This window comes from Strix aluco, chromosome 16, assembly GCF_031877795.1.
Source record: "Strix aluco isolate bStrAlu1 chromosome 16, bStrAlu1.hap1, whole genome shotgun sequence".
Classification (NCBI taxonomy): domain Eukaryota; kingdom Metazoa; phylum Chordata; class Aves; order Strigiformes; family Strigidae; genus Strix; species Strix aluco.
In genome coordinates, this window is record NC_133946.1 from 17,929,957 (window position 1) to 17,952,434 (window position 22,478).

Genomic DNA, 22,478 nt, shown 5'->3' on the forward strand with positions numbered 1-22,478 from the left:
GGCTGGGGCCACAGCGAAGAGTCGTCTAGTCCGGGAGCGCGCCGGTCTCCCCCACCCCTCCGGCAAGGCTGTCTGCCTCGCGCTGAAAAGGAAGGGAACCTTTGCCCCTTCTTCTCAGTCCAAAGGAGCATCTGCAGGACTGAAACCAATCAAAGCCAGCTGTGAAAAATGAAGGGGGGGGAAGGCAGGGAAACGCTGATTATTATGACTAGGAAAAACGCTATTAAAAAAAATAAAGAAAAGGGAAAAACTGATCCCATATGGGAGGCAAATGAAATACAAATTCAAAACAGGCCATTACGCAGCGTCTGTTGTAAGGCTGCCGCACTGGGGGCTGCGTTCACGTGTCAAGATGCAGTGCTCCTGGGACCTCTGGAGACGCCCCTCTGCTCTGCGGCAGGGTTAGTGTTACCTTGGAGCATCCTGGGCTGCGACCGGCACTGGGGCCGTTGATTACACAGCCTCTGCAGACCAACCAAGAAGTTATTCGACTCCCCCGCAGACGCACACACAGAATAACCTCGGGTTCTGCCAGACCTAATCATTCCACCGGCCCTTTTCTGCCTCAGCCACTTATTCCAGGCAATTTCACTGCTGGCCCCTCGCTCCTTCCGAGATGAGTTATTGCCTTCCTCCGCTCCCGCAGGGTCACCCACACGGCTGCCCTTTTATCGTTCCCCTTCTCCAGCAGATCATCTCCATCACCCGTTCCATCTGCCTACCCAACATGTGCCCTTCAAGCTGCTCCTGAGCTACAGCCAAGCGTCTGCATCCAGGCTCTCCAGGGCAAAACATCTTCAGCAGCAAGGAAGCCTTCAGGGTGTGGGCAGCAAGCACAGTCCAAGCTCCGTCCCCTTGTACACGCCCAGGAGGAAGGGAAATGCCCACCCAGAATCACAGAATCGTCTAGGTTGGAAAAGACCTTGAAGATCATCCAGTCCAACCATTAAACCAGTCTACCCTACACCAGCCACACTGTGAGGCTCACTCAGGATGTTAGTGGACCAACAGGGCTGAAAACCAGCTCTCTTTTTGTTCTCAGGTGTTTCTTCTACTGCTCTCGAAGCACAAGGAGAGTCACTGCAATGGGGGCTCATTTCTTTGATGGTGGTGGTGATGATCACTCATCCACAGAAGGAAAAACTGGAGGACAGCAACACGACTTCCCATGTCTGTGGGCTGTGCTCCCCAGAGACAAAAGACTCTCCAGATCTCGAGGGACAGATGGTTAAAGGGTGGGTGGCTCAGTTTGCCCTGCTCTTGTGATTCTGTCAAACACTCACAATATTTGGTACCTTTTTTTAAAAAAATTTTTATTTTAAAGAGGCCCCTGATCGTATGTGAGTCTCAATGTCTATTTAAAAGACAAAGAAGTAATTTCTTGCGTACTATAATGGAGCTAAAACATACAAAAATCTGAGCTTCAGAGTTCAAACCACAGAAAGGAAAAAGAATCCCTTTAAGAAAATCCATAGGAAACCCTCCCATTATAAGCCAATCTCACATTTTTGGAGTCCAGCTCAGCTGTAGTAAAATCCCTCTATCTGCCAATGGGAGGGCAGGAGGCACTTCAGCCATTCAGAGGCACTGCTCTGCAGACATCCTCAAGCCTGGCTTCTTCACCCACCCTGTGCCTGGGCAACTTGGACCTGCTTTTTGAGAACCATCTCTCTGGTGTCTGGATTTGGGGGAGAAGCAGGAAGAGAGGGGGCCCTGAAGACACTCCACTTCTCAGTACTAGAGTGTTCCACAACATAACCAGGGCCACAGCCAAATGCATTAGACCGCAGCACTCCCAGATCCTACTCAAGAGTCTTCATAATTCCTCTTCTCAAGCCAAGAAAAACAGAGCAGGCAGAAAACAAATAACAGTGGGCAAGCAGGAGTATTTGTCCCTTACTACAATGGCCTTAAGCAATCAGAGAGGTAGGGCTGATGAACCTTTAATTACTTGTGCAATAACGACCTCTGCTTCCAGCATTCCTTGGCAGGCAGGAAGTGGCTGGAGCAGTCAGAGACCTGTTATGCTCTCCTCTCCACAGGCCTGAAATTGATACGAAGGCCCCTCGCCCAGCTGGTCACAAGTTTCAAGACACACTTCACATAGAGGTTGTTTATAGCTATTAAAAGCAGTGAAAAGAAAATACAATCAAAATAAACAGCTCTTTTACTGAGGAGTTGTTACTGAATGACATGGCTCTACAGCTAAGGTAGGTGTTCAAAGCTCCTATACTACTTTTTCCAGATAATTAAAAGAGTGATTAAGAAAAGAGCAAATTATGAAACCAGCCTTCAACCCCAGTATATCAATGTTTTATGTAGTATATCATACTCAACCATAGAGGGAATGGAGGGGGCACTTCTCACTAAGGACCCCTAGATGTTAGCTGGAAAGAGAAGTGGGGGCAGAGGACAGAGATCACCTCTAGATAATTTCTACGACACAAAATGAAGGCAGAAAGAGAGGTTAAGGAATTGACCCAAGCTCAGCTGAATACAGTTTGGAAGTTAAGTTCACTCTCCTGATTCCCAGGCCACAGAAAAGACCCTTCTTTTTGGGGAGTGGGCAATCAAGACATTCACTGTTGACAGCTGAAGAATGCAGAAGGTGCTCTACCTTCCTGCAGGGTCTAACACACCTAACAGTTGGACGTTCTGTAGCCAAGACAGCTGCCAAACTTGCCATCTTTCCCAAGCTCCATCTCGGCTGGGATTCTGCAACACAACAGAGGCTGATCCAGAGGTCAGAAAAAGAAACCCTGCAAAAGACAGTTCGCAGGCTATTTCGCTTCATAAGGAAATAAGTCTCTTCCTATCCCCACCTCCAGCTGCTGGAGTCAGCTTGTGTCTTGACGCATGTGGCACTGACAACTTCCCAAAACTCTTGTTCTTTTAATATTACCATTAGCTCTTTGATATCTTGGTTATCCACAGAAACAGCCAAAGCGTGTCTGCATCCAGCAAAGTTCTTGGCCCTGATATTTTGTGGCAAAGAATTGCACAACGCTAATCTAACCCAATGTCGAGTGAAAATATTTCTGTGTCAGTTTCTATCTTGCCCTCTTTTTTGTTTCACTGACAGTCCCCACTCACATATATCATTAAGGGAGGTAATTCTGCATAGCCCACCTCTAATCATGTTGCCTCTCACTCCTTCCTCCCCTAGAATTAATATTTACAGGGTTTTCAATCTCTTTTCAGAAGAAGTCTTATTTTGTTTCCTTAACTACAATCACAGCTGGCTCCTGAACTCCCCCTCCTCTTGAAGTCAAAGTGGCTAAAACAACATGGTGTGTACCAGTATTTACGGGATCCTTTACAACACAGAAAGACATCCCAGGATTGCTGAGCAGCTTTTCTGTCAGTTAAAACAGGAAACGTGGAGATAAAAGGAGTCAACTCCCTCTGCCAACTGAAATGTCTCTGTTCTGCTATGCATTAGGGCAATATAGAAGAACCGACTTGGCCTAGAAAACAGCCACTTCAATCACAAGACCGAGGCTATAGGCAGACCCATCAGTTCCTGTTCTCTCTCACCAGTCAAAAAGGATAAGAAAACTGCAAATGGCAGAACACCACATAGCTCCAAAGTCTGCTCCAGCTGAATTACCCACTGCTTTCATCAACCATTCCCCTGACCTGCCTCACGCTGCAGTGAGCTGCCTGCCACGTGCCACCGCTCACACTGCCCAGAGCCTAGAAAAATGCACATGAAATAAGTATCCCCAGGGATGTGCCCATATGTTAATCTAAAGACATTCACCCCCCTTGCACAGCACCCTTAATTTTCTCCTCATTGCCTCTTTCTAGTTGTTTCAGTATTGTAAGATGTGGGGAAGATCCGGCTGGACAAAGCTGCCTCAACCACTCTGATGCCAGCAAGCAAAAGTAATGCAGATCTCCACTTCCCCTCCTTCTGCTGGATCTCGTCAGGTCCCAATCACTATTAAGCCCAGCTGGGGAAACCAAAGCATTCAGAAGTTGACTGAGTCATCTAAAGCAACAAAGATCAGCAGCAGCAGGCTGCCACACAGCTCTGGAAAAGTCCTCTTTAAAACACTAAATCCCTGGAATGAAGGGCTGCATTGACTCATCCATGAGAGTATCTCAATGGCACGGACAAATTCACCCCAAACTTCAGGGCCAGTTCACTGAGAAGGGTTAACAGTGGTGGGAGAGAGCAGCACCACCTCCATTTGAAAGCAACCTGCCAGGAGAGATGCCAGGGGCAGAGCCAGGGGCACTGCAGTGTTAGACAGCTACTCAGAGCTTCAATGTCAAGTCTCAGGGCTTCTCAGGCCTCCTCACGCTCACCCTGTAGAGATTTGTCTGATCAGCCCTTAACAGCAGGACCCATCTTTGAAGTCCATGGCCCAGCCATGTCTGCATAAGCAGTAGCAACATCAGGCCCAACATGCATTGGGCAGAGAAGCAAAAGAAACAGCCCACAAACTCTTTCAGCTCTGTTTCAAAAGGCTTGGAAGTTCCTCCCCTTCTCTTCCCCTCGCCCCTTCCAGAAAAGCTTTGCATGCAGAGTAGCGTCTCTTGGGTCCCTCATTCTCTTGAGCAAAGTAAACAGACCTCCCGTGCAGCGACAAATGAACAACAAACGGAGGGGGAAGGAAAAAAAAAAAAAAAAAAGAAAAATCTCACTGCCAACTTGGGAGATTTTTTTTTTTTGGCTTGTTTAATTTTTCAAAAAAAATCAAAATGTGCAAACTACGCCCCAAGGGTGACCCTGCAAAAAGCTTTCTGGCAGCTCCAACGTCCTCCGTTCCCCCCTCACACCACCAGACACCCCATCTTTCCCCATGCTCTTCCCCGGATGCATGCGCACACATACGGAGCCCTAAGAACCCTGGCACCCAGACGGCTTTTTCTTTTTCAAGCGTGCCAAAACAAGCTAAGCTCCTAAATCCCTTTTAGAATCTGGCCTTGTGTGGAAATGTGTTTGCCTCCATCCTATGTTTATTTTCTTTTGTTTTCAGGTTTGTTAGCCCAAGGGCAAATGTTGTTCCTAGCACCAGTTTTGGGGTTGGGGTTTTTTTTTTTTTTTTTGGTATTTATCTTTCAATCAAGTGTTCCTCCTTGCAAGGATAAACAGGATGTTTAGAGACTCTGGGTATGATGACCAGTCTTTGACAGCTGTTGTGACACACCACACACTGGGTTTGCCATGTGTGCAAGCACTGGCACAGCTTGATCTGCAGCAGGCTCTCCATTTGAGGAGGTGGATGGCATGACCTAAGAGGCCTTCACCAGCTCTATCTTTTCAGCACAGGCTCACAAAAAATGTGCCACAAGATCCACAACAACTCCCTGGCCTCTCCCTCCACTTATGAGGATATCACCTGCCCGGCCTGCAGCCGCTCCCTTTCTAGTCGGCTCATTTCACTTGCTCAGCTACACTAAAGTATGCTCTGCCTCTGAGAAATTTTTCTCTTCCAGGTACATACAGACAGACAACAGTAAAAATACTTCTAAACCACACTGATTCAACTGAGGGAGTTTCCCAAGCCTTTTTTTAGGAAAGGAAGTTTTCCAAGCCTTGAATCACTGACATTGGTCTGACTCTTAAACCAAGAGCTTCGGAAAATTAATTGTAGATAGCACTAAGGGCCAGATCCCAAGCAAGACCTACCTATCTAGAATAACATGTGGCCTCAAGATGCTCTCTAAAGTCCCCATCACTACAGAAGAAAATGCAGTGCCTAATATTGCACTGCACAAATTCTCCAAAATTTTAATCTCTTTTCATTTGCAGCATTCACTAACAGCTGAAGGCAGGAAAGGTTAAGAGACTGAGAATTAGTCCTGGTTTGTAATTAAAAACAATTAGTTTTGTACCAGGCCCCAGTTAACTGTGTTCTCAGGCCACAGAGTAAGTGACTGTGATATATCTCCTGAATTCTGCAAGCTGGGTGTGTCCACAACAGCAACACACACACTTTGATAAGCCTTACTATAGACAAAGAGCTAAATTCAATCTAAACAGCCATAAATCACTCTAAAATAAATGGCTCAGCCACGATGTCATCTTAGCTAGTCTAAAGCCTTTTGCATTTAAAGAAAATAATATTTATAAAAATTACCTCTCTTCTCTACAAACACAATTCCTAAACAGCAACGCTGAGTTTTTCCCATTACAACCACTTTAAGAAATTCACAGGACAGATGACAACGTGTTGCTGACTTTCATGCTTTTTGGGCCCAGCTTATTCAAGGAAACTTACTTCGTCCTGCAACACTTGTCAAGTTCAAGCCCTGAAATCCATTCCAGGTAACATTCAACCGCAAGCTTCTGGCCTACGCACACTAACTACGGCATGAAATTTTATGGTCTGTGTTATTCAGGAGGTCAAAAGGGATTATCACAATGTTCCTTTTTAGCCATGGTACCTATGAGCCTTGGCATATAAGCCACTCTGGAAAGCCATTCTCAGACAACTGTTTTAAATTGGACTCTGAGCAGTCCTTGAACTCTACTTCAGGAGAAAGCAGCATTGTCAAGATAACGGTTTTACAGCTTTCAGTCCTCCTAGCAAAAATAGTGCTTGCTTTGTGTACCTTGCCCCGTTTCACACACTAAGCAGACATCCTCTATCCAACCCCTACCGCTCTCTGCAAGCCATTCCACAAACACGCCAGGGCTGAAGAAGCAATAGTCTGTCCTACAACCTGAAAATTCAAATAAGTAAAATAATTTTCCTGAGGGAAAAAAAAAAAAAAAACAACTTTGATGTACTTGGGATAACCTGGATGGAGCAGGAATTCCCCAGCCATGAAGACATTTTCCACAGCAAGATGGCCTTGGATAAAGCAAGCAAAATTTTCCTACCGTTTCATTCATTCAGAAGTGCTAACAACAGTGGGTCAACAGTGGATCAAATCGTTGAATACCTCTTTCTGTCACCAGATGTGTAATTTGGGGGTCCCAGTATGGGAGCAGGTATCAGAAACTCTGGATTATCCATTCTCAAGCATGTTCAGGCATCAAAGTGAACAACCTGCTCTCCCTGTGACTTGGCTTTCCTTTGCACAGAGCAGGAATATTCGCTAAATGGATTAGCATATACTCCGTATTTTTCTGGAATCCACCACAAGGTTGTACTTAACTTATTTCCTATCATTTATTTCATTTAGCTTTTTCTCTTTTAACCACCAGTAGCCTGACAAACAGGGAATAATGATGCACAGGACCATAAAACCAGCCACCAGTGTGCAGGCCACACGTAATCTTTGACATAGCTTGGCTAACACACAGAAGATGAAGCTACCACGGCTTTGTGTCTAACCACTTACCAGCTGAGCTGCACTATATGCCTTCCTACTCCAAGGGAACTGTGAAGACAAACATTTGCACCCTCTGAGGTCACGTAGCAAGGCTCAGGTGACAAGTGGTTACAAGACACTGTAATTTTGTCACCTGTAGACACCCACACTTATGTGATCCACTTCAAGCAACAAGGAACCCATCCCTAGCACCCAACCAACCAAGCACGACCTACAACACAAAACTCAATTCAAAGCTGTAATGTTAGGAGAGCCATTTACACAGTCACTTCACTGCCTCTGCAATTCATTCTGGTTTGTTGTTAAAAATAATAAATACAAGCAAACAGAAAAGCAATTGCATGTTCCCTCTGAAGTGTACTGGTATTGCTGGGACAAGGCTCATCGTAGCCGGATGCGTTTCTCCACCGGAGTGGCCAACGCAGTCAATCGCGCATCCGCTGACTGTTCCAGCACATTCTCTTTGGGGGGGTTGCACACGTTCAAAGGGGAAAGAAACTGTGTTCAACGTCTCCCTTGGACGTCAGAGAAGCCAGCAGCTGCAGAGGTATGCACGCCAAGTGCGCAACGTGGCTTCTCCTGCACCTCAGCGAACATCAGCCTCTTCAACCAAGTCATTACTTTGGTCCTTGGAGAAGTTATTCATACGTATATCCAAATCCTTGGCCACAGGTATGGCTGCTAACACAGCCAAGGACAGCTCGACACCTCTGATAGCAGGGCTAGATGTGACCTCATAGGATCTGCTGATCCCTTGCATCACCCAAAATAAACATCAGGATGTGCTAGAAGGATACAGTTCAGTGAACAAAACTACATAATTCTGAGTCCTTCTCCTTGTTTCACCACACATTTGCAGTACTTCCCTCTCGCACATGATACAACCTCTACCTTCATATTCAAGTATCATCTCCATTATCTTCCAGCCTACCTGTTTGGGGGATTTGTGAAGCAGTGAAGCACCACATCGTATTAAACACTGGCACTTCCTCAGAAACGCTGGGCAACAAGGGACTGGGAAAGGCTCAAGATTCTTTTAACCCCAATTCCATGGCAATCAGGAGCATTAAAGGAAATTAATGGTGGGTCAGCGGCTTTGAATTTTTTTTTTTTTTTAATCTTACCTTAATTTGACAGGAATACTCTCAAATCTTAGAGGTAGCTGGTAACATTGCTCTCTTAAACAGCTTGAGTATCTGCCAGAATTTGGTTGCAGCAACTTCATATAGATACATGTATACTCGTCTCTCTATTTCCTCCCTTTTGTGGCACTCCAGACAGAAACCTGTCTTGAACATGAGCTGGAAATTAATCATCCACGAAGAAATCAGAGCAGCAAAGCATGGTAGACCTACCCAGGAGCTTTTGATACTCACTCAGCCTAGAGCATATTTGGAACTGCAAATAAACTCCTCTCAGCTTGGGTCCTCAATGCCAGTACAGAAGCTGGTGACTGCAGCCTCTCCTGAGGACCATAACAGGGAAGGCAGAGAGGTTGATGGGTAATATATCTCTTGCTGTTACACCTAACACATGAATACAGCCTCTTTTATTCAGAACTATCACATACCTGACTGTCTGCTTGCTCAAGGCCGACCAACCAGTTCGGAAGGTAAGATCTTTTCAATTTATCTTCACCACGGTGAAGAAGATGGAGTGAACCTACATTGGAGGTGACCACAAAGGAAAGTGAAGAAAATCCGTAATATATATTGTAGGAAGAAAGCCCCAGCCCCAATAGGGATCAGCTCCATACTGAGCTGGGAGTTTGAGAAACAGCCTCTTTAAAAAAATATATTTAAAAAAAGACAGGGTGGGGAGGGAGGCTGTGTACAGCAGAGGAGAGACCCTTGCATCTAGACAAATTCAGTTGTCCTACTTCAAAGCTGCAGGCCAGCTCCTGATTTAACCTGGAGTTTCACATGTCACTACAAAACTCTGGAAGTGTTGGCTTTGCAGATATGCCAAACATACAAACTGTTTTCAGTGAAGTCAGTATTTTTCCACATCTACTATTGTAACTCTGCTGGCAGGCTGGGAGTAGCAAATCCTCCCTTATCTCCCTCCTCTCTGAGAGCATCTCTCTGTTTAAGCACCAGCTAACTTAGATCATCATGCACAATCCCCCTTGGAAACTGGACAAAGAGGGGGGTGGGAGAGTCACCGGGATTGTAAGCAACAAACCACAGGAGGAGATGGACTGTCGTGTAGAAGGGAAGTAGCAGGGGGAAAGAGGTGACTAATGAACAGAAGGGGGTGCGTAAAATCCTACTTGGATTGCCTCTCTGGGGAACAGCTGTTTCCTTGTAAACATCTTGCTAGCTGTCCAAACAAGAAGTTCAGACACAGAACAATAAAGGAGAGCACCCGGGTAGAAGCGTTCAAGGCATGGGCTCATTCACTACCCTGCCAATTGCTCCAAGAGGCAGAATTCAAAAGCTGGGGAAACATCAGCCATACATTTAACCCTGCATGTGCTGGTGTTACAGCCAATGGCCTGCAAATATACATCCTTGTCTATCTGTGGTGAAGCCCTTCTTAGCCCTCCTTTTCGCCCCCACTTCTGACACAACAGCAGAGCACATTACTTGACAAAGGAAAAGAGGAAATATCCTCATCAGAGCATGGAGAAACAGCCATAGAGCCAAGAAATTAAAAACCTGAACGTGGCAGCCCTGAAGGCCTAGAAAAGCTCTACCACTGCCCTGGCATCAGCAACTTGGAGGGAGACAGACTTGCACCAGAAAAAGTAGAAAGAGTCTTTTTATTAGTCCTGAGCACAAAACAGCCTACACTGGCAGGAGCATTGCTATGCCAATACAACTGTGTCCACACAGGACTCCTGCCAGCACTGCAAGGTAGCTGCGGACAGGGGAAGGAATACTAGCACAACTGTGCCAGTAAACATTCCTGGGGCAGGCTGGCCACAGAAGGCAACTACCTGCACTGCACAACAGCAGGCAGAGACTGTGCAGCACCTCTGTCTGTTCCTTGATGCTTCTGGGGATCAAATGCACACCTGCCCGGTCACAAGCCTATCCTAGAAACCCCGTCTCCAAAATGCCATACAACCACAAAAGGAGTGGAGTTAAGATCAGGCACACATCTCCGGGAAAGGAGGGGTCACTCTGCAAGGAAGGCAGCGCACAGGATAGAGGACACAATCACTGACAATAAGGGAACCCCGTGTCCTGAGCCTATAGTCCAGTTATCTACACCTTCATGCCCACCTCTGACTGACTTATCTTGACTTCTATACATTCTATTCAATGCAAACTATGCCTACCCTGGGAAATGAAATGACTCCTACTTCTACTCAAAACAACCCACAGAAGCAGGAAGAAGGTAAGCACAGTGACACCCTAAGAGTCAGAAGCAACAACAAGCAATTCCACATTTTAGAAACGGTCCACAAGTTCACAGAAAAGACCTGATGTAGTCAGATTTATTTTACCTTTTTATTTCTTTAGGGCCATTTTGTTGTAGTCGTGCACAAACAGCCAGGAAAAAAGACATGCTAGCAAGGGCTGCTCAAGAATAAGCATTCAGTCATTACAAGAAGGGAAGAGTGCAAGTTCTGCTGATCAAAATCCCTCTGAGCCTAAAGAAAGGCAGCTGGCTTGTTGCATCAAAGTCCAAACCAATCAGGGACTCCATCTCGTCTGGGGTCACCTTTCTGCCTCTGCTTCTCTCTCTCCATATATTTATTCTTGAAGTCCTCAAAAGAGCGAGTTTCTGTGTCTTGTTCTTTCTCTGGAAATAGGTTGGGAAACTGAAAGGTTTGTCCTTGGCCCTAAAGAGAAAACAAACGGTCAGAGAGACATTCCAGCCTTTCTGCAGTAGCTATGATGCATATACTTACAATGAAAGACCACCCTGAAGTTTCAGCTAGTGTAAAATGGTACCTCTTAACCTCCCAAGATCTCTTTCCACCCCTCTCCCCAAGATACACATATATCCCCCACTCCCCCCAACCCACCCCAAAAAAGCTAATTTTCAGCCTTTCCTCTTTTGTGTGCTAATTAAGACACTGACATTTTTTTTTTTTTTTTTAACAGCTGAATGGTCAGGAGATGGACACCTCTTCAAAGACTTTGAACCAGCTCTGAGATGTTGTATGAGTCATACAGTAAAAGCAAGATGAGGAAAATAAGTGATTCTGTTAAAGTAACACCACCGGGGAAATACATGGTGGAGCAGGCATTCCTTACGTTAAACTCAGGATATGAGCAGTGGTTATAGTTGTTTAGATCTCAGCTCAGGATAAGAGAGCAGTTCTAGCAGCTGTTATTGCAGGGTGTAATGTGGGAATACAGAATAACAGATATCAGAGGTCTCTTATCAACAGGAATAAAGACTATAGTGTAAAACAATTACAGTGGGAACAATCTGTCTAATACATCACTAATGAGATTAAAGTGATTACATCTGCATCAGTCATTCTGCCTAACAGACAAGTCATTTTAGTGAAACATCATCATCAGATCTATGTCTCCCACTTGGAAAATAAACATTTGCTTGGTCTCTGGTTTTTATCTAACAGCAGGAAACCATTATTCTGTGGAAATGTTCTATCCCATTAACATTACCTACTTACTTTTTAGTGGTGTTTGCACTAAGCACGACTTCATTAAACTCAACAACATCAGCCCTTCCATTCTGTATGGGACTTTGCATAATAAAACTCGTAACTGATAGCTTGTAACTTTAAAATTACTCTCCAAAATACTTACAAACGTTACCATACATTAACTTCATTGGCAGAATACCACATACAGAAATCTCAACAAAAGCATTTAATCACTTCAAATGAAAACAGTTTGTTTTTTTCAGATTAGCTATTCTTTACATTTGTGCAATAAATATAATCAAACAAGAGGCCCGGTTATGAAATGGTTCCACAAAGGACATGAAAGGAGCCTTCCACAACACAGCTACCTATACATTTTGGGATCAGAAATGTGACATAATTAAATCCAAAAAAACCATCACCATGTCCCTGACCCAGCTGAATGTGTGCTATGTTTCATTTAGCCATATACACTAAACCGGGTAATTTACAGGTGTGAAAGAATTTAAACCTCAAGCATACACTTTGGAAAGAAAAAACATGGCTTATCCCAGTTGAGCTTATCCAGACTAGAATCTAGGAAATATCAACTCATACCCAGCAATGCTCTGGTTGTTTTTGTACTACATACTTCTTGGGGGTTTCCTAAAAGCCTGACCATACTACAAAAACAACAAGGGAGCTGCTGTGTACATTGCTCTTTCCTTGATTCTAGGCTGGATAAGATGAACTGGAACAAATCAAGGTTTTCCTTTCCACAGTGTATACTCTGGGGTTTCAACTCTTTTGTACCTTTAAATTACCAACAGGTATGCTTATAATAGCTGTGCTATGACAAAGAAAGAGTCGTTCCATTTCGAGGCACAGAAACTGGCCTTATCAAGGTCCTTGAGCAATCCCAAAGCTGTAGCCTACTGAAACTCTTCCTGTAGTAGGATCAGCAGCAAGCACCCTTGAGGCCAAGCGCTGCCCAAGATTTTAGCACACTGAAGCATTTGGAAAAGAATTTGTTTATATTACAAAAAATTACTGTGATTCAACTGCACTGCGGGTGGGTCACTCAGCCCCATGGTACCTATAGAACAGACAGGGCCAATTCTAAGGACTCGTCTGCCCTGGAGAGGAAGCCATTTTAGTTAAACAAGTCAGAAAACAATTCAGGCTAACATGGTAGGCATACCACCTACACTGAAAATTTGAGAAGTATTTATATTGGTAACAGTGTAGTAAGGGACTGTTCTTGTTATGCAGCACTTCCATTCTGGTATGCTTCCAGGACCAATGCACTTCCCTTATTGGAGAATGAAGGAAAGCTGTCCCTAAAGCATACTAACAACATCCATGGTAATTCACTAAGCATTGCAAAACAGTTATTATTTTAAAAGGAGGGAAAAAAACAAAAAAGAAAGATATGCACAGAGGCTGTAGCAAAACCAGACAAACCTTTCAGCTGTTTATCAAAGTGCTCACGGTTCCCATTTCAAGGCTGGTGAAAGTCAAATATTGAGCTGAAAATGTCAATCTGTATCTGGAGTCTTCTAATAAATCAAAATCAGCACAGACAAGTTGGCTCTTTCCACCTCTTGCTTTGTGAAGAAATTCTGATTTTGGCTGGCAGCCAGACACGATTCGAAACAGCCAAGACATTACACCCTGAGAACTGGAGGTTGATAAATCTTAAGTAACAATACTATGCAGTAATACTGCACTGTAAGACTCTGGTGTGATGAAAGCTGTATGAAAAATAGCTGTTGTGCATGCTCAGTAGCTAGTTTTCAGAAGAAGCCTGTATCTTGGGTATTTCAAAATTTCAAAAATACAAAAAGGCATCAACTTACATAAAGGACTGTGAGTCTGTCCAGGCATATTTACATTCAGTGCATCTTCCACACGATGCCAGAGGCTACTGAGGTTCAAGCTCATATGCCACCTTCTCAAAAAAATGCCTACCAAAGGAATGAAGGGACCATCACTCCTTTACGCAGTGCTGCTTTTCCTTACACTTTTTCTTTGTAAAAGTTTTCCCTTCTACACAGCAACCATTTGACAAGCATATGACAAATACACCCTCAGAATGAAATCCTAACTGAAATAAAGCAAAAGACTAAACTTCTACCAAGTTCATCAGGGCTTTATCTGGTTTGCAAACTGCTAGAACATGAAATGCTGGCATATTCAACCAGAAAGCAAAGTTTTGGCTTATTCATAAACCTTATATTTGTTCATTGTTTTACCTTTTGCAAGCCATTTAACCAAGGTCATCCTTCTAATTACTGAATTATTGAAATTCACACAAGTCAAAATAAGCTCTAAAAAAAGCTATGGCTTGGTCCTCCTTTAGAAATTACCTTAGTTAAAAGGGGGAGAAAATAAGAACATCTTTTTACCTGATAGCTGAACTAAAAAAAATTCCCATAAAAAAGAGGGACAGTGGCAAAAAACCCATTTTGCTCACATAATTTAGCCTGTCTTGGAACCGAGTGCTGCACTGCCAGCAAAATAATTTCTTCACCAATGTGAGGCGATACCCTGATACTCTGGAATTTGTCAGGATAAGCTCTACCACCACATGTTCTTACATTTAAGTGAGCCCTTACAATGTCCAAAAAAAAGAAAAACCAAATAAGGCAAGTCAGAGAGAGGTGGTATTGAAACACCTAAAAAATAAAGGCAACGTGATGATTTTACACATTGCTATTCTCAATTTAGGGTCTTCCCAGAAACCTCCCTTTTTCCTACAAATTCTAAGGTTATGTACAAGTGAGATGTGTGGGCCAGTGTTTAGGTAACAAAAATGGGACCCATTAAACTTCTGCTCCTGCAGAACTCTAATCTTCACTTCAGCATTACCCTAATGTAAAACTGATCTATATAAAAGGCCTGATGAGGGTTCAGCTGTTAAATGCTAACATCCTTCAAGATAAAAGGTGATCTAAGCACCAAACATTATTTTCCTCTTAGATTTCAAGACTTTAGAAAGAGTGAAAACACACCTTGTTCTCCAAGTCTGTAGAAGGAGTTACCACACAGAGTGGTACAAATTGCCTCCATTCATTTTAATGAGAGGTTAAGTGACCATAATTAGGTCTATGAAGTCAAGTGTTAGCCCTTCCACCGCTGAGCCTCTTGTCAGAAAATTGCTGGAAGGATTATCTGTCACAAACTCACTTATAGTTCTCTGACCTTTGCGTCCCTTGAAAAGTTTAGGAATGGAAGGTCAGCACAGATATTATTGTGTAGGAATGACGCAGCAAACACTGATCACGTAAACAACTGTGAGATCTTCTGATTATTTAGATAATTGAAGCACTTACTACTGTCCCTCAGAATCAGGAGAAAAGTGATGTTTATAGTATCGTTAACTAAAAAAATGTTGGACTCCAAGCAGCACGGGATTCGGTCCAGCAGTAGCAGCAAATGCAACTAAGTTTAAATAATCCACTGCATTTGAACAATTCTCCTACTATTGCAGTGGTAACATCTGATGTTAAAACCCATGTCAAAACAGCACGGAAAACAACTTCAAAAATCTATACAGGAATGACACAGACTACAGAGCATCCAACCTTCCTCTGAATTCGCTACATGTCAAAAGAAAGCCATTGTCACATCTGATGTGCAAATGGGTTAATTACTATCAATGTACTGGACACTCTAAACAGGGTTTGAGGAGAAAGCATTTGCAAAAACGTTCCCACCGGCGCCATCATTCATGCAGCTAAATAGGTGTTAGTCCTAATGTTGACAAGGTCAGACTCCTTTTTACAGCCATCTACATTAGATTTCTCAAAACAGGTTTAATTAAAAATAGGTCTAGATTCCAGAGGCTTGTCTACAGTTGTGCTCCCACGGGTGCTAACACCTGTTGAGCTAAACCACTGAGAACAGTGAAGGAGGAGGAGGGGATGTTGTTGTTTTTTTTTAATTTCCCTGATGTTGATGCAACTGTAAAGTTTCCCACTGGCTTTCTTTTCTTTTTTTCATTTTAAATAACATTAGGATAATTATAACTGCATTGGAGTAAGAAGAAAGGTTGCTGTATTACATTCATTTTATCTACTCTGCAAAGCTGTATCGCCTTGTTTTTAATTAAAAAAATAAGTGTAAAAAAGTAGCATTTGATACCCAGGGCTGTAAGTCTCTAACTTAAACCTTTCTCACCACATTCCAAAAGGGGAAAAAAGACAGGCAGGCTCTGGAATGGCAAGATATTGTTGATCCACAACCTTCTATGATTTGAGGTATTTTTTTAGTGTGAAAATATTATGCTTGGACAGATCATGTATTTGTCCAGTTACAGCCTGAGAATAAAGTAAACAGCTCTGAATCTCCAAGAAATAGTATTTGGAAAAGAAAGGACAACAATTCTTACATGTGGAACAGCTGGGGCACTAATCTGACACCTAAGGGTATGTTGACTATGACTTCATACACCTTCCACCTCTGAGACACTTGCAGTAAGTTAATGGATAGGTACGCTGCGCTGGGACACATAAGGTGATGTTTTTTGAAGCAGCGAAGCCTAACTGATCATGAGAATATACTCAATTTCATTCAGGTGAACTACACCACAGCTGCTAGCAAGTCACGCTGGGAAGAGCAATACTTCCACCTAGTGGGCAATGGAAAGATCAACCCAAGACCTTCCAAAAACACATCCTTCTTTTTCCAGTCATAAGCAGTTTTAACTTGAAACTGGATTAATGAGAGAAAACACAGCTGGTAAAAATGGTGGGAAAGCCCAGCTACTCTGACTCACGGCAGATGCAAACTAATTCTCATGAAAATAAGGATTTTACAGTGGTTACCAAAGACTTTCCTAAATTAGGCAGATATTAACAATGGACTGCATGGGGCCTGTTACGGCCTGAAGCACAGCATGAATGAGAATGAAGGCAAAACCTTCAGTTTCAGAAATGACACTGGGTTTCTGGCCTCACCCACTGTTTAAGGCTGGTGTGAACACAGAACTGGGAGCTCATTGTCTGAGACATCAGAGCTAGTGATGAAAAGCAAAGAACAAAAGGAAAAAGAGAAGGGGAGAAAAAAAAAAAAAAAGGACGGACAAACCTAAATGTTAAAGGAATTAACAGACACCAACAACAACAGAAAAAAGGAGAGCAAAGAGACCAGGAATGAGGTGAGGTGAAAATACACAGACCAAGCTTCACTGACAAGAGTTTAGTAAATGGTCAGGATTCCCTCACTTGAGACCAAAAGGTGGTCCCCTCATCCCTTCCACGGGACAGATGGAAAACATGGCATTCTTTAAAAACTTGTGATGATACTATAGTATAGAGTGATGCAGTAGGGGACACTTGCTGTCTCCTGTACCAAGAGCAGTCCTCAGCCACAGCACCCCAGGGCTGGGTGCACTGCCCAGCTGACAAAATGACCAGAGTTGCTGCTGTGCGACTGCCTCCAGCACCAAGCTCGTTTGGGTAATTCTTCACTCCACCACGGAGCTACCCTTAAGGTAATGGCAACTACTCTAGGTTCAGAGGTTTTATGTGAAATATATGCACAAACGCACTGCCTTATATGAGTGGCTTGCTCCACAGAGCAGCAGCATTGTGCTTCCCACTCCTTCCCCCCTAGTATCTATGGGTTGCAAACTACCTCCTTCTCAACTCAGCAGACAAGAGACACAAGACTGTGTTAAACACAGTGAAATAGTATTTGAGAACTGACCACAGTTCACTAAAGATCCATGTCTTTGGATCCATGTCTCCAACCTTGGAAAACAAGTTTCTAAAAGCAAAGAAGTCTCTAGCAAGAGGCTGTGACATCTGAAAGTGCCTGCCATTAACTACTAAGGAACAACACTCAAAGAAAGCAACTTGTAAGATACATCATCACTCCTCTTAATGATCGTCCATACCTGATCTCTTGCAGACAAAAACCTAGCACAGACAACCCAGGAGAGAGAATTTGCCCACCAAAGCAGAGACTCTTCCTTGAAAAAGGAATGTGCTTTTTAGCCATCGAAATGCAAAATCCTCAAGGAGATGAGGTTGCCATTAACTTCAGCAGAGTAAATCAAGGTTAGACCTCATCTAAATACAACTCTATTACTTTCTATTAACATGGTACTTTATACTGTTCTTTTAAAGGTAAGGGCTGTGTAGAAGAACACACTCTACTCAGTTTTCTTTCCAATCCCCTTGCCAGAAGGGTCTTGGAGGAAAAACTTCTAAGCACATTTAAACTTTGAAAATTTAAAAAAAAAAAAAGAATAATCATCAGATTTCCCGTTGCCTGTGCCTCTTTCGTTTGACCCCGAGTCTATATGAAGTTTCATGCAGTCTTTAAGATCACAGTGTTCCCCCCACACTGAATCCTTGTCCCAGGATGGAGTAACACTGAGGTGGTGTTGCCAACTGCAATTTTGAGCTTATGGTTTTACAACCATAAATAGCACTCCTTTAATGTAATTTTGGTATGTGAGGGGGTTTTCTGTCACTGGTTGCATTTCTTTTTTAGATAGAGACAGGTAAGCCCAAGAGAAGTCTAAACTGTAATATGTTCCTGCTATGAAAGAAACTTGTAAGGGCATGAAGCTCCTTTTCCACTGGGCAACCAACACATGTTTCAGAACCCAATTTAGCCACAAAGCAGGCTTGTTAGACATGACTAAAAGCTCTCCAAGGAATATGCCTTAGTCTTCTATGAAATCCAAAAAGCTTTAATAAGAAGTTCCCTACCCTTACAATATATTCTTTCATTTACTGGACATTTCAGCAATCAACCACACAAATCGTGAACCTTCCAGCACACAGAGTACAGGGTCAGCATGAAACTCACTGGCGAAGCAGCACCGTATGACATCAGACCATAACTTACACACAGACCTCAAACAAATACAGGACTTGAAAACTAACCATCTGTGTGAATTTGATTTTCTGACTAAGTCATTTAAATCTCTTTAAACATTTTGGAACATATTTTAAAAAAAGTCATTATTGGAGGACTGGCAGAAATATTCAGCCAAACAGACAATTCACTGAACACTACTTCTAGCTTGGCTGGTTAACAGTCCCTTCCTCTTTCCCCACAAGCATCCATGTTAACTCACCAGCTGTACATAGGCAACCTTGTAATCTGGCTTCTTCTCTCTCTGATTCCTGTGATTCCTCTTGTTGTTTGCACCTGCAAAAATGGAGAGTCCCACCTTTTATTTCCCAGGACTTCCAAGTTCCCCAAAGCAAGGTCAAGCTGAAGGAGGGACTTTACTGGTTCTGATTTATTGTTAAGAGGAATACTCTTTCTTTAGTACCAGCACAGCATCACAATTACTAAAATGTACTGAAATTGGTAGACACTACTGTCCTCATTTACAAGTAGGGAACTGAGGCATCATCAGACTCAGGTTGCCGACAGTCACTGTGCCATCACGTCACACACAAAAAAAGTTTGCAAAGAAGGAGATAAGTCTCCTGAACCAGGGGGGGTCAGGAGCAATAAACTGTCCTCCCAACATCAACAGCTTCAGGAACACAAGGAGGAAATGACCACTAACCAGCTTCAAACTTGTCAATTTTTACTATGCAGCTAATGAGCTGGATCTACTGTTTATACACCAGGAAATTAGACTCCACATCCAAAAAAACCAAAGCACCTCAACCTTCTTAGCTGAAGGGGTGACTGCTGGTCACAACTGAGTGGGAAGTTCAATTTATTCCCTGCATGTTAGGCAGACATTAAAGCTCTCAAATTATTAGACACTCTAACCCCCCTTCCTCTTGTATCACTGAATACAGACATACTACCATCACTTCCACTAGCAGTGGGGGATGAAATGGTTATAAGGACAAGCATGAATATCTTTCAGTGCTGTTTGGAACTGCATGTGTTTGGTAGTTAAGACTTTATCTAATTCTGTTTTTCACATAAGCATATTACAGATTATCTTTCCATTTTCTTCTTCTTCTTTCATATGTTCTGAGTTTTACAACCTTATTTTGAACCTTTTTCTTTCATTCTCCATTTTTCACTATTACAGCTCTTTTTTCCTATCCCTTTTTAAAAATCATCACTACTCTTACCATTATAAACACATCAATCAACTCCTTTGCTAGAGTCACTGCATGAAAAACTCTGGCATCAAAGATGTCCTAACCAACAAGTCACTCTCCATTTGACTAACGCACTGCCTGGTGATCAAAAAGGTAAATAACACAAAAATTATATTCCTGACTTTGCACTGCATCCAAACTGCAGAGAAGCTCTGGGGAAGGAAGCATTCATATGTAAAGGCGACATTATATAAATTTAGCTTATTTCAGTTAGAGATGGATCCCTCTGCTCCAAGTCCAAGTTCAGCATAACTGAAACTAGGGATGTTTTTTCTTTTTCTCTTGGGTTGGTTTTATGTTGAGTTTTTGGTGGGGCTTTTTTTGCAGGGGTGGCACAGAGGAGAAACATCATGAGTGGAAGCATACTAAGTCTGTAGCAGAAATGTGATAACGACCGGTGATAAAAAATTGGAAGCTTGTCAAGATGTTTTACTGACATTATCTACCGGTCTAGCAGAATACTTTTCTTTGCTCTACAAACTTTGCCTTTTGTTAGACCATAACACCTCCTCTGTGTGTGTGACAGGTAATCTCAACTCACACATTTTTTTTAAAAAAGGCTATGGCTGAAATTAAGTTTAATTATTAATTTTATTAAAACACATGAAGCACTTCCTTCTGAAGTGACACACCCACTGGTCTTCAAGGAGCAACAGTACCAACTACAAAAGCATACAGCACAAGCTAGATAACTGTCAAGATGATACAGCTTTTTAAATTCACATTTTGCTTTTTAAAACTAAATTTATGTCATAATCTAATCAAAGCATTCAAATATGAAATGGTGCAGGGGGACAAATAAACAAGTATGCTGACAGACACCACCAGCTAAGCACCTGGAACCAAAGATTGTTGAAATCTAATGGACCTTTTGATAGGAAAAGTCTATTATGGCTGCGCCGGGATCTTGTATTCGTCCCTTTGGATTATTCAAATGTACTTACCATGCTGTATCCTGGTCCTTACAGCAGCTACTGGCACATTGTATATTTTTTCAAGGTAATTCTTGATATCCACTTTTGTCATTCTAGGCAATGCAAAAACATTTTGGGGAAAGAAAGAAGTATAAATTTTTAAATAAATTAAAAAAAAAAAAAAAAAGAACCAGAGTATTTACAGACTGGCTGATACTCTGGAATAAATACATCTTCTCCTTTTAACCAAGGTAGCTTTACTGCACAAAAGTATAAACTCAACATAGATCACACGCTGCTACAGAAATTCATTATCCATAAACTGTAACAATGACAAATATTTTATCCTCTGTAGCCTCAACAGTGAAAACCCCACATATATTCTCTATTCAGCAAGAGTGTGTAGGCTTTCTCACTACCTGAGCTGAAAACCCTTTCTAATCTTCTGAAGAGCAGTTTCTAATCTTTTCAGGGCCTGCCACTTGTGGGCTTTAGTGTGTGCAACCAGACCGGTCAGGTTGAAAGGGACAAACACCTGGACATCACCTTGTTTCCTCTGGATCATTTTCATAAGCACTTCCTTCTTCCTAAGCCCGTCCTTGGGAAGGCTGAGCCTCACTAACACTCGGGAAGAGGAGCCAAGCAAAGCTCGTACTTAAATTAGTGCTCTCGCAGCCCTCTAAAAGGTCTCCCTGAGGCAGAAGCCCCTTCCCCCAGCCCAAAGGGCGCTATCTGGCACTTCGCCTTCCCACCCCCTCAGCTAACAGGACAAGCTGCAGCCCAGGAGGCGACAGGCGGCAGCGGGCCGGGACCTGTGGCAGGGGGGAGGGCGTGCGCTCAGGGTGCAGCGGGGGCCCCTCTGCACCCCCGGGCCCCTGCCGCGGGCAGGCCCACACCCGCGACGGCTCCCGCAGCGGGGGGGGGGGCTATGCCAGGCCGTGCCCCGTCCCCCGCCGTCCCCGCACTCACTCCATGGAGACGCGGAACTGGACGGTGTCCTCGGGCTGCGGCACGCCGGGCCGCACCGCCAGCATGAAGAAGTTGGGCCGGAAGATCCGCAGCTGGGGGCCGCCCAGCTGGAACAGCGGGTACCTGCGGGGACACGACGCCGCTCACTCACTGACCGCACCCCCACACCGCCGCCCCACCGCGCCCGCCCGGCTCCCCCCGCCGCGGCCCGGCCCGCTCACACGGCCTTCCTGGCGCCCGTCGCCATGGCCCAGGCCCGGCCCGGAAGCGGCGCGACACCAGAGCGGCCCCGGTGGGGCGGCGATGGCCGCTCTCGCCCCCTGCTGGAGCGGAGGAGCGCGGCGGGGCGGCGCTGGGCGGGGGGGGGGTCGGGTCTGAGCCCCGCAGCCCGGCGGCCCCGCTCCTCCTCACGGCTGCCCCCCACAGCCACAGCCCGCCCCGGGGCTCACTGAGGGCGGGGGGACGCAGCCTGAGGGGGGGACGCAAGGCCGTGCTAGGCTGGGGGAAGCACCTGCAAAATGGCGCCTCCGTGGGGCTTTGCAGCGGCGGCTGCATTTCACACGGTCTTTTCCTCGGGGCTACAGGAGGGAGGTGACTCTTCTCCTCTACTCTGCTCTGGTGAGACCCCAGCAGCGGTGCTGTGTCCAGCTCGGGGGT

The 22,478-nt window shown here is 44.1% G+C and overlaps 1 protein-coding gene across 3 annotated transcripts; it reads right to left on the reverse strand.

Annotated features, from left to right (window-relative positions):
- Positions 1-8,863: 8,863 nt before the first annotated feature.
- Positions 8,864-22,142, reverse strand: MRPL23 (mitochondrial ribosomal protein L23). 3 transcript variants are annotated; one of them, XR_012625373.1, is made up of 6 exons: positions 22,043-22,142; positions 21,822-21,944; positions 20,883-20,965; positions 18,939-19,012; positions 10,748-11,086; positions 8,864-8,955 (listed from the first exon to the last, which is right to left on the reverse strand). XR_012625373.1 is itself a non-coding variant. In XM_074841773.1 (5 exons), the coding sequence occupies exons 1-5, from the start codon at positions 22,066-22,068 to the stop codon at positions 10,922-10,924; spliced, it is 471 nt and encodes a 156-aa protein (XP_074697874.1). In that variant the 5' UTR covers positions 22,069-22,142; the 3' UTR covers positions 10,738-10,921. The 3 variants fall into 3 exon arrangements, 1 of the variants encoding a protein (XP_074697874.1); XR_012625374.1 differs by lacking the exon at positions 8,864-8,955 and adding an exon at positions 13,307-13,523 and having other exon boundaries at positions 10,956-11,086; XM_074841773.1 differs by lacking the exon at positions 8,864-8,955 and having other exon boundaries at positions 10,738-11,086.
- Positions 22,143-22,478: the final 336 nt, after the last annotated feature.